The sequence below is a fragment of the Nicotiana tabacum genome, chromosome 8, assembly GCF_000715075.1.
Source record: "Nicotiana tabacum cultivar K326 chromosome 8, ASM71507v2, whole genome shotgun sequence".
Lineage (NCBI taxonomy): Eukaryota > Viridiplantae > Streptophyta > Magnoliopsida > Solanales > Solanaceae > Nicotiana > Nicotiana tabacum.
Genome location: NC_134087.1, coordinates 66124670 through 66142439, shown reverse-complemented (window position 1 = coordinate 66142439; position 17770 = coordinate 66124670). Strand labels below are relative to the sequence as shown.

The 17770-nt window shown below is 33.9% G+C and overlaps 1 protein-coding gene across 1 annotated transcript; it reads left to right on the top strand.

Moving 5' to 3' along the window:
• The first annotated feature begins 8410 nt into the window (after window positions 1-8410).
• On the top strand, window positions 8411-11135 carry LOC107764405 (auxin-responsive protein IAA14). The gene is made up of 5 exons (XM_016582969.2): window positions 8411-8802; window positions 8913-9151; window positions 10045-10180; window positions 10298-10359; window positions 10877-11135. The coding sequence occupies exons 1-5, from the start codon at window positions 8543-8545 to the stop codon at window positions 10912-10914; spliced, it is 735 nt and encodes a 244-aa protein (XP_016438455.1). The 5' UTR covers window positions 8411-8542; the 3' UTR covers window positions 10915-11135.
• The last annotated feature ends 6635 nt before the right edge of the window (window positions 11136-17770 follow it).

Sequence of the window (17770 nt, the reverse complement as noted above, 5' to 3'; positions counted from 1 at the left end):
GGGATCTTATTATGGCATTTCTATTCCTATCAGTTGTGATATATAGTAATACCATGGCAGAGGCTAGAGCAGCAGAGTTTGGAGGGAAATAGTGTAGCCAAAATGGATACACTAATATTTTTCTCGAGTGTAGCCAAAACGGATACACTAATGTTTTTCTCGAACTAGATTCAATGGTCGTAGTAGATATGCTCGCAAAAGGAGACACAAATAATGTGAAGATAAAGAGGGTGATTGACAAAGCTTCTTACATAGTTAAACAAACTAGAGCTACTGTCAAACATTGCTTCAGAGAAGTTAATCAAGTAGTGAATTGTCTTGCTAAATTGGCTACCACCTCAAATCAAAGAAGGTTGTTTCATTCATTCCAACATTTGGCCAACACTGCAAAAGGGCCTTTTTCTCCTAGATAAATGGCAACTTCCTAGTATAAGGACAAAGTATAAAAAATCTAATTTCTTTGTTAGCTAGTTTTGTTCGTAGATATCAGGAAGGAGGGTGTATATATAGGAACCTCCTTTTGCTTTTTGTTGGGGGTGATAGTATCATCGTTGTTGTATTTTATGAGGTAAGGTCTAGTCCCCCTCTTGCGCTTTTTTGAATACAACAACCTAGACGGTTGTCTAGGCAACTTTATTTATAAAAAAAACTATAGGAGTTTACTATAAAAATTATGAAATTATACTTACATCATTGCATCTCCTTTAATGTGATTAATATACATATATACAAAATAAATTATTTTTATCGGCTATTATTTTTTGGAGAGACTAAAAAATATATTTCTCCAAAAAATAGATACAAGTTACATGGGAACTTCCTCTACCCGGCACTGTCAAAGTTAATACGGATGGTAGTTTCTGCAAGGAAACTGGAAAAGCAAGCATTGGAGGGGTGGTCAGGGACAGTCAAGGGGATCTTATTATGGTATTTTCTATTCCTATCAGTTGTGATATATAGTAATACCATGGCAGAGGCTAGAGCAGCAGAGTTTGGAGGGAAATTGTGTAGCCAAAATGGATACACTAATTTTTCTCTCGAACTAAATTCAATGGCCGTAGTAGATATGCTCGTAGAAGGAGACACAAACAATGTGAAAATAAAGAGGGTGATTGACAGAGCTTCCTACATAGTTAAACAAACTAGAGCTACTGTCAAACATTGCTTCGGAGAAGGTAATCAAGTAGCGAATTATCTTGCTAAATTGGCTACCACCACAAATCAAAGAAGGTTGTTTCATTCATTCCAACATTTACCCAATAGTGCAAAAGGACCTTTTCTCCTAGATAAATGGCAATTTCCTAGTATAAGGACAAAGTATGAAAAATCTAATTTCTTTGTTAGCTAATTTTGTTCATAGGTATCAGGAAGGAGGGTGTATATATAGGAACCTCCTTTTCCTTTTTTTGGGGTGTGATGGTTGTATGGGTCCAAATTTGGACGACCACGACCGTTGACGAATACGACAGATGACAAGGTCCTCATAAGTTCGGCGTCCTGTGGAGGGCGACGAACAAGCGAACAGAGATTGTACGAACTCTTATAGTAGTGTAGGTCCAATAGGGGGCATTAGGAATATTCTTTCGAATATTCCCTACGATATGTTTCTCTTAAGGTTCAGAAGGGGTTTGCCCCTTATATATAGTAGAGAAACAACCTTGAAAGGGGACTTTTTCTTTTTGGATGCTTTTCTAACGAAGAACAATGACTGTAATACTTCTCAATATAAACGATTCGCATCCTAAGTGCTCGATCATTTATCTTCACAAGATTGATAAATGTTATTCGTGGTGTTTATCTTCCATATCCTTATTTCTAGAGTTTATTATGCTTAGCTAAGATTTACCCCTTCATCTTCTTTAATTGATTTATCCATAAAGGTTCCAATATCTTTTGAGTCAAACAATTTGGCGCCGTCTGTGGAGATTTCTTAGTGAAAATTCCTTGTCTCTTCTAGATCAAAGACAAGAAACAACGACAGCAGAAGTATCTTAAGCGTGTATGGTGAAAATTGCGCTGGGCAAACTTTATAGAATTTACAGAACTCTTCCACCAACGGAATGAGGGGGAAGAATGACCGATCATGAAGGGGTACTCGTAAAAAGCGCAGTACCCAGGCCTATAGACTTCCACGAAGTCCCTTCCCACTGGAACCATATCAACATGAGCGGGGATGCTATACTTTGTACGGAAAGCGTCAATATGAACTTGTTCTGTTTCAGAAAGCACGGGGGTAGGAGTAGGAGGAGGATCTTTGAGGAAGTCACTTCGAGACATGGGGTGTCTCGGTAGCAACTCCTCCACGGTGGGAAAACTGTCCCCTTCTTCCACCGTCATATCCTCACCGCTAGAAGGGAGCGCCGCGGACAACGGGGCGGCGTCAGAAACTCCATCATGAGATCGATGTCTTCTAGGCATCTCTTCAACGGAAAGGGTATTAAAATGGCAGAGAAAGCTGTGAATAAAAAATGGAAGAAGAGGAAGCAGAAGAATCACTGGAGTAAACACGGGAGAGATGAGAAAGGATAACCAGAAGTGAAATGGCCAAGAGTTTTTAAAAAAACAAACCCTCCACCTATTTATAGGATTGGGTGGCACCAGAATCGAAGCGGAAGGCTGCAGAGTGGCACCGAAATCGAAGCGACAAGCTCTCAACCCCTGTCTCGAAAACACGCATAATGATGACACACATGGAGATGACGTCACCCCTCGATAAGATACGCTATCCTGTGTCTTGTTGAGCACGCCGACCCCCTATCATTGGCCAAGCCATAACGCTTTGTAAGGCCAAATTTCTCTACAAGAGTAGGCGGTGTTCGCTTATCAAGGACGCACCAAGTTGCAATCTTGACAAGCGGAGGGACTAGCTATATGGGTCCAAATTTGGACGACCACGACCGTTGACGAATATCACAGATGACGAGGTCCTCATAAGTTCGGCGTCCTGTGGAGGGCGACGAACAAGCGAACAGAGATTGTACGAACTCTTACAGTAGTGTAGGTCCATAGGGGGCATTAGGAATATTCTTTCGAATCCCTACGATATGTTTCTCTTAGGGTTCAGAAGGGGTTTGCCCCTTATATATATTAGAGAAACAACCTTGAAAGGGGACTTTTTCTTTTTGGATGCTTTTCTAACGAAGAACACTGACTGTAATACTTCTCAATATAAACCATTGGCATACTAAGTGCTCGATCATTTATCTTCACGAGATTGATAAATGTTATTCGTGATGTTTATCTTTCATATCCTTATTTCTAGAGTTTATTATGCTTAGCTAGGATTTACCCCTTCATCTTCTTTAATTGATTTATTCATAAAAGGTTCCAATATCTTTTGAGTCAAACAATGGTATCATTGTTGTTATATTTTCTGAGGTAAGGTCTAGTCCCCCTCTTGCGCTTTTTTTAATACAACACAACCTAGACGGCTGTCTGAGCAACTTTATTTAAAAAATAAAAAACCCTATAGGAGTTTACTATAAAAACTATGAAATTATACTTACATCATTGCATCTCCTGTAATGTGATTAATTTGGTCTTTAGTTAAAATAACTATTTCAATCCCGTCTACCACCAGATGATTGTCTTGCTTTCATTTAAGTAGAGGAAAAGCAATCAAAGTAGTATCTATATTTTATAAATCTTGACTACGCCAATTGCTGTGGTTACATCATCAAAATGCAGTTAAAACAGGCAGACACTTTCCCAGTTAATTTATTATTCTTGATCATCATTAAGTAAGTCATTACGAAACTAAACTTAAATTACCTAAATTCAGGCGGGGTTGATGATTGTGATGAAAAAGAAAATGGAACACATGAAAACAGATGGATTGAGTTGCAAGTGACAATACATAATAAATCAAGTCCTACATTAATTAATATGGAGCTATCGGCATATACTTTAATAAGAAAATACTTTATTTTTAGTTATATGAATATATAATAAATATTGATATATGAATATGATTGATCATATCTCTTTATTGGACCACTACTCATTTCAGCCTCATTGTTACATTAATCATGTCATTATTTCTCCTCCTAGTATATTGTTTTTATTTTTCATTATTTAAAATTTAAATTAAAAATTCCCCATTCACTTGACATATTACTAAATAAAGAAAGGAAAATCATTAGGGTATCATAATAATTACTCCTAGAATTTACATGTCCCCAACAAAAGCAAAAGCAATAATTTAAAACAATTACAGATTTTTTCTTTTTCCACTACTACAAAAACTACTTTTACCGATCAATATTTAGTGGCAATAAACTAACTACCGCTAATTTATATTTAAGTAAAATCTTTACCGGTAAATAATTGATATCGGGCGATAAATCCTTTCACTGACAATTAAAATACTTGGCTAGTAAAAGTTATGCCGGAAATCGCCAATTTTTCATCTTCCCTCCAATCTTTTCCCCAGTTCCCTCCTTCACTTTTTACATCAGAGAGGTTTTTCTTATCAAATGCCGATTGAGATCTCTCTCGACTTATACTCCCACATTAGCCCCAAAATCACTCTCCATATCGGTTTATCTCCCCCACTTCTCTCTCCCCCTATAAACAAAACAACATTCAACTAGCAAAAAGTTAGGGCTTGAAAACCACATAGAAGAACAATAGCTATCTTCTTCTATCTTTATAGATTTACTTCAGGTAAGTACTCGATTACTCAATTTTTATTTAGCGTTAATGTTTAATCAAATAGTGTTAAGAATTTGGATTTCCCATTTTTAATGTCTGGTTTGGATAAAGAATTTGCTTTGTATGACTTTGTTCCTAGTTCTGAACTATTAATTTTTGGGGTATTTTTGTTTGAATTTTATATTGAATTAGAACTGCAACGATTACAATCAAAGGGAGAAACTATGTGGTCCTTGCCAAAGGGGCGGCTGGAGTTGAAAAAAAATCCTATTGCTCTCCTTCCTCAGTTTGACTTTACTTCTAGTATCCTTTTCGATTATCCTGTAAGTTGTAAATCTTCATCATGTTAACTCGATATCAGTACTTTTATGAAAATTAATTTTTCTTAATGTATTTATGTGCATATTCTTCAAATAGTCAGTTTTCTTTTTTTATTTGGAATGTTTGGCACTTCACAGATTTGTTTTTTCTATAATCTTTGATAGTCTGAAGGAATCTAAAATAAAATGTGTTGTGGTTTCCTAATCGCTCTTACTAACCAAAAGTCAGCCTAGCTATTTTATTTTATTCATTTCTATGGATCCGGATGATCCGATGTATAACTATAGAAGCAATGAAAATCTATATGTATTATGTATTATAGTTAAAAGTCAACCAAAAGTGTTTGTCTACGTCTTTGATCTCTTTTCTATATCGCCGTATTAGCTTTTAGTTTGCTCCCATATGTATATAAATGCAAAAAAATTATTGCAAATTTTGGTGCAATATATCCCAGTTAACTGCATCTGAATATGGTCGTGGGATCTGACATGGAGTTGGAAGGCAACCCCTCTGGTGCATTTGAGATATGGGTAATTGTTACTGTAATTCAATTAACCTTTCATTTTTACTGCTTGAATTCCTGTGATAGCTACTAATTTAATCTTAGAACGCTCTTTGTCATCTACGATCAAATGTTCTGAATATTAATTTTAGAGGAGGTAGTATTGGGCATATAACTGAAATATAACATAAGAGACTTCGTAGAGATTGGTGTTACTAACAAATGATGTCCGAGACTTAAAGCTGCTGAAGGAGTAATTTATATAATAAAGAATGTGAAGAGATGATCAGATAGTTAATCACGTTTAGACATCGGATTTGCTAATTTCTAATGCAAGTCTTATTTAGGTTTGGCCTTATTCCTTTCTGTGCTTATAGATTAATTTTTCAAATGTGCATAGCTTTAATAAAAATTATTAAGTACATCAAAAACCCATTAAAATATCAGTGAGCTTTATGATTGCTTAAAACTTTCATTTCTACTCTCATATATGCTCTTTAGTTTCTGTTTTGCTTGGTACTTTAAAAAGACTGAGAGGTTACAGTTAGGACTGTAGCTATTGTACTTGGATCTTCTTGACCTAAAAGAAGTACTCTATTGAAGGTGTCACAGATCGGAACTGGTGGTGATCTAGCATATTTAGATGGCTATTCATCGAGGTGGAGGTCTTGTATGTGTAATGCCAAAAAGTTGCAGGTAAAGCTCTTTTTTCTGCTCAATTTTGTTGAGAGCACTTTGATAAAGATACGTCTAAAAGAATTTTCTAATGTAATTTACTTTAAGCTACTTAGCTTTATGGTATAAAGATCTTAGAGAAGCTCACTTTTAGTGGTCTCGTTATAGTATTCATATTCCCATCATTAGAAGGCAAAGAAGAAAAATCATCAATTATCTTATTTATAACTAATAACAGTCTAGACTATTTGCTAGTCTGTTTTCTACTATATTTCAAGTTCAAGACATGTTTTTCTTCCGGTTATAAAAATAAGTTGGCTCGTACTTGATTTGTAAGAATATTATATTAGATGAAAGTCATAATGAAAGAAATTCACATTATGTGATTCTAAGTAGTTACGCAAGTAAGTATATATTTAAAACGTCAGTGGGCCACTTACACTATTTTGATTTGCGAGCATCATATGTTAAGGAGGGTTTGACAAACATATCTAACTATTGGCTTTAGTTACATTGTTTAGGTATAAGTTCAAGCACATATAGGATGTACTTCAGCAATATGCTGCAAACTAAGATTAGTAAAAAAAATTACTTGAAAATCCTCCGATAAGACTCATTTCAAATATGCAATCCGTATTCATGCGATGTTGGTAGATGGATCTTGTTTAGCTCTGTAGTCTCCATATCTCCAAAACTATTTTTACCGTACGTGTACTTTCTTTTTGGACTAATGCATTAGATTCTTCTGTGTTTAGCTTCAAATTTGTTCTGATGTTTTACATTAGTTATTTGGTTTGATTGCTCAATCAGAGTTGGACAACTTAACTTGTCCTCATAGAATTGGGATTGAGTTGTTTTCTTGTGTATCACGGATCATCAAGTTTCTAGTTTGTTTGGTTCCAACAACTAGATCTCTTTAAGCTCTCAATAAATCCATGATATGATTACATAATATAATGTATATCAGACATCTAAAATATGGTATATGTATTATTTTTGGAAATTTTCTAACTTTTGAAGCAGAAAAGACCAGGATTTGTAAATATGTTTATAGTTTTCTCATACTATTTTTTTTGCTACCAGTTTGCTTTTATTGTGGTTATGTAATCTAACAATTAGTTGGCATGAAGTTTAGACACTCACATTTCTATGTATATTTCTTTACCGGCAATTCAGTTGACTTAAAATTTGTATTCTATTATGTCGTTGATCTAGGGAAAGAAGAGAATACAATTTCCCTTGCTTATGAAGCATGTGATGGGTCCAGGGAAAGAGGAGAAAGGATACAATTATCATTGATCTTGGTGATAAAAGATGTGATGAGCAAAAGATTAGGATGAAAGGTTGTACATTCAAATTTGAGCATTTGACATGGAGATGTTCAAAATATTTGGCATGTGGAAGACCTCATTATGATAAAGAGTTAGAAAAAATTTAAGTCTATTGTCTAGTATATTATAGCTATTTGATAAGACGCAAGATGACACCATCAATTGTATTCAATAATTTACACTTTTTTAATGTATTTGACTCTATTTAAATTATGAATTAGTACTTGTTTTGCTTGTTTAGATTTAATGAAATGTATTATGTGTGTTTTAGGATTATTTATTATTATTATTATTATTGAGTGCAAATAAATACAATGGGCATGAAAATTGTAAATTCTTTCGTAATTTTTAGTGGCGATGAAAAATTGCCAACAATCATTTTTACTGGCAATATAGTTGCTCTTTATTGAAATAACAAAAGGCCGCCAAATGTATTCCCTGGACATTTTTTAAAGACTTTTTGTGGTCGTTTTTAACTGCTGCTAATACTCAGAGACCTTTAGCGGCAATAAATGGGGTCTTTACCGACACCCGGTGAAATGGCCGGTAAAGCCTTTGCCGACGTTGGATTTAATGACCAATATTTAATTGCCGGTAAAAACTTTAGTGCCACTAAAGACTTTTTTGTTGTAGTGTTCTAGTTTAATCACTATGTATTCAAAATTAAATGTCCACTTACTTCATTAGTATTAAAGGACACCCATCCTATTTAATTTAAATGTCTAACCCAAAACCTTTAATTAGACTAAAATGAAGGAATGGTATATAATTATAGTTACTATATGCCCTCTAATCTTGTAAAGAAAAATACACCCTCTGATCCCAAGAAAATCAACATACCAAATATGTGCACGTGTCACCATGCCATACGATTGTAATGTCATAGAAAAATTGAATAATGGGTATATATGCACATAAATCCATATAGATGCTCCCCTTATTTGTTAGAACTACATTATATACCTTTGTGTGAGTGTATCTATCTCTCTCTTCAATTTAATCATTTTGCATAGAAGATAGCCATTATATATAATCAAGAAAGAAGAGGTTATGTTATTTGATGGAAGTAATTGGCCGGAAAATGGACTTGAATCTCAAGGAAACTGAGCTATGTTTGGGGCTGCCTGGTGGCGGTGGAGAATTAAGAGCAGCTCATCCTGCTGATCACAATAATATTGACTCCATCACTAAAAAAAGAGGATTTTCTGAGACTGTTGATCTGAAACTCAACCTTCAATCCAATTTGGATCTGAGTAAGGAGAAAATAAAGAATCCTTCTAAGGAAACTTGCAACAAGGACTCAGCCAAGCCACCAGCTAAGTAATAATTAAGTCTCTTCTTTTTCTTCCCTTTTACACTATCAGTACATATATAGAAGTTGACGTAATTTTTCAGTTTCTTAAATATATATATGTTTGTGAAAATTGCAGGACACAAGTGGTGGGATGGCCACCAGTGAGATCATACAGGAAGAACATAATGGCACAAAAAGGCGGCAGCATTTGTGAAGAAAGTGAGAATTCAAAGGGAGGAATATGCAGCAGTGCAGCATTTGTGAAGGTGTCCATGGATGGTGCACCTTACCTTCGAAAGGTAGACTTGAAGATGTACAAAAGCTACCAACAACTCTCTGATGCTTTGGCCAACATGTTTAGCTCCTTTACTATGGGTAACTTCCTCAATTTTCTATATTTTCAACAAGCTAAGTTAATATTTTAACATGCCCTAGCAAGTAATTATTTTTACTAGCTTGTTACTGCTTTTGTTTCGGTTTTCTATTTGCATTTTCGCTTCGGTTGTCAAAATTGGTTTGCTTGTTATTGCACCTTTCATTTATCTTTTCTGAGCCGAGGGCCTACCAGAAACAACCTATCTGCCTTCTTGTAGGTAGGGGTAAGGTCTGCGTACTCTCTGCCCTCCCCAGACCCCACTTGTGGGTCTGCATTGGGTATTATGTTGTTGTTGTTAGCAAGTAGTAATTATTAATTAATCACACTTATTATGAAATAATTTCCTTTAGTTATCTTTTAGGTGTCTTAATAGTGTAGAAAGTCTTTTACAATATAGAAATTGAACTCTTTCAAGAATTATTAATTCTCATAATTGCATCGACAAAGGAAACTGGAGTTCTTTTCTACCAAACATGGTAGGATTAATCTTAATTAAGAAATGAAATTTTCTTATGGAATGGATGGAGGGATTAATATGATATGCCTTTTTTTGGAACATCTCATTTAAAGATCTAATGCATGTAAAGTTTTTCAAGAAAATGTCATATCTGAGGATAAGTAACAGAGAAATTAATCTAGCAACTTCTCTCTTGATATCCACTAATTAATTGCTAAACTAAAGTAATAAGTGTTTTATGCGTTTTCAGAAGAGAATCTTGAAAATATTGAAGGAAAAAGGTTAGATCTTAGTATATCAATGATCATATGGGTGCATATAGTACAGCCTAGCTTTTTAATACATAAATAGTGCATCGATGATAGTGTGTGATATTTTATAAAGTTATTTAAATTCCACTAGTAAATAATTATGGGATGCATATTGATGGAACAGGTAATTATGGGGCCCAAGGAATGATAGATTTTATGAATGAGAGGAAACTGATGGATCTCCTCAACAGTTCTGACTATGTACCTACCTATGAAGATAAGGATGGGGACTGGATGCTCGTGGGAGATGTACCTTGGCAGTATGTTTTTTAAAAAAAAAAATTGTTTTTCTCCTTAATTATAACTTACTAATGAATTGTTAACCATATTCAAATGGGAAATTAATCGAATTTCTGTACACATATGATTTTATTCAGGATGTTTGTTGATTCATGCAAGCGTTTGCGCATAATGAAAGGATCCGAAGCTATTGGACTTGGTATGGGTTTTCCTTCCTTTCTAAGTTTCAACAAATTTCCTATTATCTGTCTTTTAAGATGTTTTATATAATTTTTAAAAAGAATTATAGTATTAATCATAACAGTATCTGTCGAAACTATATCTTTTATCTTTCCTTAAACATCTCATACTTGATAGTTGATACTCCACTAATTGAAACAACAAAGGTAAGATTTTAAAAAATGTGTTATAAATGACATCTACCTTTTATAAAACGAAGGGGAGCCTTTTACTAATAGTGAAGTTATTTTCGTGTGATCTATAAATTGCGGATTCGAGCTGTGGAATCAGCCACTAATGCTTGCATCAGGGTTATATCACATCCCTTGGGGTGCGATCCTTCCCTTCACCCTGCGTGAATGAGGGCCGGGCTCCCATTTTTGCTTTTATAAAACGTTAAATATTTTTAGACAAATTAAGTTTACCAAAATGACTAATATTTGAGATCAGAGTGAAGTTTTTCCCAATTGTTCTAATTATTAATTTTTTAATTTCAGCACCAAGAGCCATGGAGAAATGCAAGAGCAGGAACTGAGCAATAGTTCGGCAATTTATGGAGACTTGAAAATGTTGATGAAGCAGTTTAGTTGAGGAGGAAGATGTCCATGTGTCTGTATTTTTATTTGATGGTATACGTAGATAATTCAAGAAATGATCTTTGGAAATTTGTAGTGGAAAAGAAGCAGCAATAAACTGAAAACCCTAATGTCTGGTTTGTTTATTACTAATGGGGCTTGTTTAATAATTGTCCCTCAATTTCTTTCCATTTTCTTTCTCCTCTTTGGGTGGTTGTTCTTGTCCTCGCTGTTATAGTGATTGAGTGTTTTATTCCTTCATTTTTAAATAACATTTTTTCCAGTAACCAGATTTTCCGCATCATGTATCTTAATTATTTTAATTTATTTATGTATAATCAATGTTTATTTTATCGAATTATCACTATTATTATTATTATGAAGTTTACGTTTTGAGGGAACAAGGCCATGTGCATGTTGATGGGGGTTCTCCTTCTCGGCCAATTATTTAATCTTTGTTTATTTACTCCATTTCCCTTAAAATTAAATATTACTCGTACATGTAAGGGATGGACTCCACGGCTTTAATTGAATTTGAATTTTGTATGTGTGGACTGTGGAGGATGATTAGGAGCACATGCAACTAGCAACCCTATAATATACTCTTCCGGTCCAAGTATTATACAATGTTAGTTATCTTGACAAACTGAATATTGATGTTAACAAGTTGCTCTAATTATTGTGGTGTTAATTAAGTGATATTTAAAGAAAGAAAAAAAAACGGGTATTTTAGACAAAGACTCTTAAGACTATATAAGCAGATAAATAATAAGCACCGAAGATTGTTGTAATTAATTTAAGATTCATAGGATCACTACAGTGTCAATAATTAACTACATATTAATAGGTCAATGGTATATAAAACTTACTATTTCAAGAAGTACTTGATCAAGAAAATTCGATGGTTGTGTCTTTAGAGCAATGAATGCGTCCTGGTCAGTTGAATTTGAACTCTCTATTTCAATACTAGTTAACAGCATATAGAAGAGTTACTTCAAGAATCTAATGCATTGTTTCCTCTCCTCCCATCAACACCCACCTCTCCTCGTCCTTTATTCACTCATCCACTTGTAGCAAAAATATGATCTATTTGTTAGGGATATAGTAGATATGTCCTAAATCCAATCTCATATTTGATGATTTGAACATATTTTTGTGAATGTTATTTGATATAAAAATATGTGGCATTTGATATTCTTTTATATATCATAGTTATTATTAATTATTTGATTAATTTGATAAGGTCCTTGATTAAATTTTGAGATTTGTCATCGTGATAGAGATCATGATAATGAGAGCAAAGTCTCTTACAATTTAATCTAAATTTGTTCTTGATCGTAGGATTATTAATTTGGACATTAGTAATCCGGTTAGATCAATATTTATGTGATCGTCTTTATTGGATAAAGATTAGTTGATCTCATTAATTAAATCACATAGATAGATGATGCATATAGAGATATGATCATTGAACCGACTCATTGGATAATTCCTAATGGTTAGAATTACCATAAACTGTCAATAGGATATTCTCTTGAAGAATGTGATGTAAGAGTTTCCTTTGACCTGAGATCGTCATAGTAATTGACAAGTTATTTATTGTGATTTGATACCAGACACCTATGGCCCCAGGGCGATAGTTGAAAGGATATTGGGTACGATTAAATACTTGTAGAATTCGTGATTGATCAAGATGGAATCTGTCAACTCTTGGTAATGAGTTTAAGCTCCATGTTGTCATGAATTATAAATGACCAAACTAAGACCTTGGCCAGGGCAATTGAATGAAAGAAAAAATGAGTTTCTTAGGTCATTCAATAGTCGATTATATCTGACATGAACACATAGTTGGTCGCTTATTAGGATTTGACAGTTGAACCATATCCTAGGGTGATCCAGAGCTATAAGGACAGGAGGATTTTACTACATTATTCTTCTACTGGTTCGTGAGAGTAAATTGTATACTTCATTCTATCCGGTCGTTAAGGAGTGTTGCTAGACGCCACCCTTGATTAGTATATTGATGTGATCAATTTACTACCGGTTTAGTATTGAACCTATGGGGTCTCACACTAACGAGTGTTCTGATCTTTGCTAAAGGATTAGTTACTTTATTATTTGTTAATTAAATTAAAGAATTTAATTAGTTAAATAAATTTAAATTATTAGTCCAAATGAAATATTATTATATTCTTTGCTAGCACAGAGGAAATAATTAATATTGTGAAGAAATTGAAGTTTTCTATTTGGAGTAGAAAATTAAATTATCTCTTGGTTGAAATATATATGTGATATATATATAATTAATATTAATTAATTTACCAATTTGGAATTGGATAGGAAAAGTCCATAAAAGGACGTTTGAATTGAATCCAACCAACTCCAACATTAAGTTGGATTGGTTCGGCAGTCACGTTTAGTTAAAACGTGATTTTCGAATTTCCATACAATTCGATTGTGATTTATTTTGGAATAAATTTTTACCCTAAATAAATTATTACCTCAATCAAATAGGAAAAGGGTTTATAGGTGATGCTATATAAAGGGTGATGGAACAAAAATTTGCACAATTTTTTTTCTTGAGAAGAAAACTCACTTTGTGAAAGTGAGAGTGCAATACAAAGCCAAGAGAGAAAATACAATTGCAAGAAAAGTGTTTCTTGTTCTTCTAACATTGAGTTGAGATTTTTGTGAAAAATTTCAACACAATATTTCGTTCAATTTGTTCGCGGGTTTCATTGATCAAAGAGTTGATAGCAAGGATCAGTCTCGGTGTGGATACGTATAGAGTCTTCGCACTATCGAAGAAATTTTGAAACGAGACTTTCTTCACCAGGTACGTCTTAGATCTGATCTATTGACATGTAAATAAATTTTAAACATAAAAAGATCTGCCTAGGATTGTTATTGTCTTCCGCTGCGTGTTACGAACACCTATACGCAATCCTTCAGTGGTATCAGAGCAGTGGTTTATTGTGTGTAAAATTTATTTACGAAATATTTTTATATTATATTTGAAGAGTTCAAACCATAATACATGTGTCTTGTGCAATAGTTAAAACGTTTGAACTATTGAGATAGTTCATAACTTGAATTTAAAATTTTGTATTAGATACAACGGGAATCTATAATAGGTTACATGATTCTATTGTTATTTTCAATTGTTATTAGTTCATGAGATGTTAATTAATAATAATATTCTAGCATGAATTCTTTTTATGTGATATATAAGATAAACATGTTAGAGGTTGTTGAATTTTGTTTTAAGTCACGTGCTTGTTTATTATATAATTTTGAATTAGTTATTACATGTGATGTAAATCAATTTAGGACTAAGCATGTAGACAACTTGAACTAAATTCACATGCTATAAAAGATTTGATCTTCATGTTATTAAAAATTATTTTAGTAACAATTTTCTCTAACTAAAATTTGAGTTCTTAAATAATAAAATATAAGATATTTTATTTTAGAGCTATCCATCAAGGTAATTAATTTTACTTATTTCTTGTTTATAAGGAGCGGCCTGATTACCAGGAGACTTATAGTTCGAGAATATGTTAAAATTATTTATTGAATTAGATGTATGGATTGAAAGAATTATTCAATTTTACAACTAGACGCCTGGACTACCCGGGGGAGTATAAAATTTAATAAGTTCTTTGCTATCATGATGGTTGAACTCAACTATGCCAATAGGATCGACCTGACTACCAGGGGACTATTTGACATAGAGCTATTTAAGAAAATGATATAGGGATACAATTGGTAAGAGTACCTACCTTTAAAATATATGTGAGAAACGACTTGACTTCCAAGGGGCTCATACATATTATTAAAGGATTATGTTACTACACTAACAGAAATAAAGATTTCGTAAACTATAATGAGGGTAAATGGTTTAAAATAATTAGTGAAAATATCATTTAGATAAAATTCCATGTCTTTATGATATATGCAAATATGTTCTTATATTATTGCCTTTTCTTTTCTATATGTTAGGTTTCTCAGTATGTCTGTTATATCACTGTGTGAAATACTTGAGACCAACAAATTGGTAGGACCAAACTTTGATGACTGGTATAGAAATTTGAGAATTATTCTCATGAATGAAAAGCTTATTGATGTGATCGATAATCCTGCAAAGATAATCCCACCAGAGAATGATGTTCAAGGCACCAAGGTTTATCAGAAATACATGGAAGAATGCCTTGCTATTAAACACATCATTCTCGCTTCTATGAGTTCTGAACTCCAGAGAAAACATCAGAATATGGATCCAACTGCAATCATTGAATATCTTAAGAAGATGATTGATACACAGTTGGACATTGAAAACTCTCCAGTTGGACCTCTTGTCAATCATATGACCGTTCTTACTGAAGAACATGAGAAGTTGGGGTACAAGCTTGGTAAAGAGCTTTCTGAAGATTTGATCTTGTAACCAGTATATGATGCTGAATATTTTCACTGTAAGAAGAAATAGCATTGGAAGAGAAACTGCAAGGAGTATCTTGCAATACTAAAGGACAAGAAACAAGGTGAGACATTAATGAAAAATGTTTTCAAGGTTTCTTTAGCTACTACTAATTCTTCACTGTGGGTATTAGATACTGGCAAGTGGTTATAACATCTGTAATATGTTGCAAGGGTTCAAGGTAAGTAGGAGGCTAAATAAAGGAGAAGTTAATCTACAAGTTGGAAATGGTGCAAAAGTTGTGGTCGTAGCTGTAGGATCAATTTCTTTAATAATGCCTACGAGCAAAGTACTTATGTTGGATGATTGTTATTACGTCCCTAAATTTGTTTCGAACATAATTTCATCTTCTATGTTAGACAAACGTGGTTTTCGCATTAATATAGGCAATGGAATTTGCTCTATTTATTATAGTGATAATTTATATGTGAACGGCTATCTCCAACATGACGTTTATGTCTTACCTAATGTGAATGCTAATTCGATTATGCATGTTTCAAGTCTTAAGAGGAAAAGAGATGATCAAGTAAATCATGCATACCTTTGGCATTGTAGGCTTGGTCATATTGGAGAGAAAAGAATTAACAAGTTGTACAAGGAAGGTGTTACAACCCATATCCACATGTGTTAGTTCATGCCATATATTAGTTAACATAAATCCAAGAAGGAATTATCTTTTAGATGATAAGAAGTCAATCCTATTGGTCTTAAGTGATACAAGAGTGTATAAGGGTGATTAACCAGTATTAGAAGTTAAACGAATCAAGGATGTTGTAACTCGTATTTTCAGGAAATCTAGCGGTGCTTAATACACTCAAGAGGTCATTTATTAAGTTATTTTAATCATATAATATCCGTATCATAAGTCTTGAAGTCAAACGAGTTATGAAACAAAAGTCGACAAAAGTTGTCGCAACTTAGGTTCATAATTTTACTTAAACATTAGGTCAAATGTTTCTAATCCTTTCTCATAATTTACAAGGAATTACGGGGTGATCTACCCACCAAATTAAAGATCTATGAGTCTAGTTTCCAACGCATTAAACCGTTCATCGATACGATCTCGGAGTAGAGAGATATTCGCGTTTTTGCGAGACTGCGCCAAGCACCTCTCTATGGGGCCCACTAAGTCGGTTTAAGATATTTGGACCTATATAGGATGACTACAACCCGTTTTAAGTCATTTCTTTTCACTATTTTCAGACCTTAGAACCCTAGGAACATCCTCTCAAGGTTCTCTCAAGATTCAAGACCCAAAAAAGGGCAAACAACACAAATCAAGTGTCGGGAATTCCGTGGCGCTAGTAAGTCTCTTGTTCTTCTTGTTGTTGCTCATTTTTGTGTCGTTTCAGCTCGTGTGGGAGGTTGTTTTAAAGGGTTTATGTTCTGTAAATACTCCCTCATGTTCTTAATATCAATCCTAGGTGATTTCAAGCCTTCTAAAGTGATTCTAGTGCCGAAAAACACTAATTGATCGCTAGTTTCGCTTTTTTGTTGTCGTGGCAGCATTGGAGGGATATTTCATGGAAATTTAAGGTCAAATTGGAGTTGTTATTTATGTATAAAGGTAAGGAACCTCTTACTCTATATGTATTTAAGATTATCCAAGTTGCAGCTAAGCCATTGAAGCTAGAACTTGTGAAATATATATCGAAAGGCTTGGAAGTAATGTTATTGTTTTGTGGACTGTTTTGCGTTGTTGTTGGGCTGCGTATTTTACTACTATCTTGTGGAGTTTTGGAGGAGGAAGGGTGTGGAGAAACACCATATATATTTAGGGTTATGGGCTGATAGTTATTCGTAACATTTCCAGGTTGTTTGACACGACTACGATGGTCGTCGTATGTATGGAGTGATTAGGCTATGTGTGGACTATTTTGGGAGGCTCAATATGTTTATTATTGATGTTGTTTGGGCTGTTTGGTGACTGTTTTGAATGGTGTGAGGTCATATATATAGGGTAGGTGATGTCCGTTTCATCGTAAAATAGGTTGTGGTCGATACATAATAGTTATGACGCTTAAATGATAACGATAGTATCGTTTCTCTTATTGTAGACTAAGGAGTTTTGACAATTGCATAGCTTGAGATTGGGGCAGTATATACAAGGTATGTGAGGCTATCCCTTTCCTTCTTTTGCACGACTCCGATTGTACATAATGTAATGAACGAGCTTCCAAGATACTCTACTCTTAGAAGCTAGCAGTACTTACATTGTTTTCCCTCTTATGGAACGATTGATGTTAATGTTACTTCTCTTATTCTTATGTTATCAATGTTGTTCGTACTTCCTAAATATTATAAGGTTCATAGTGAAGAGTTAGTCCTAATAACGTGTA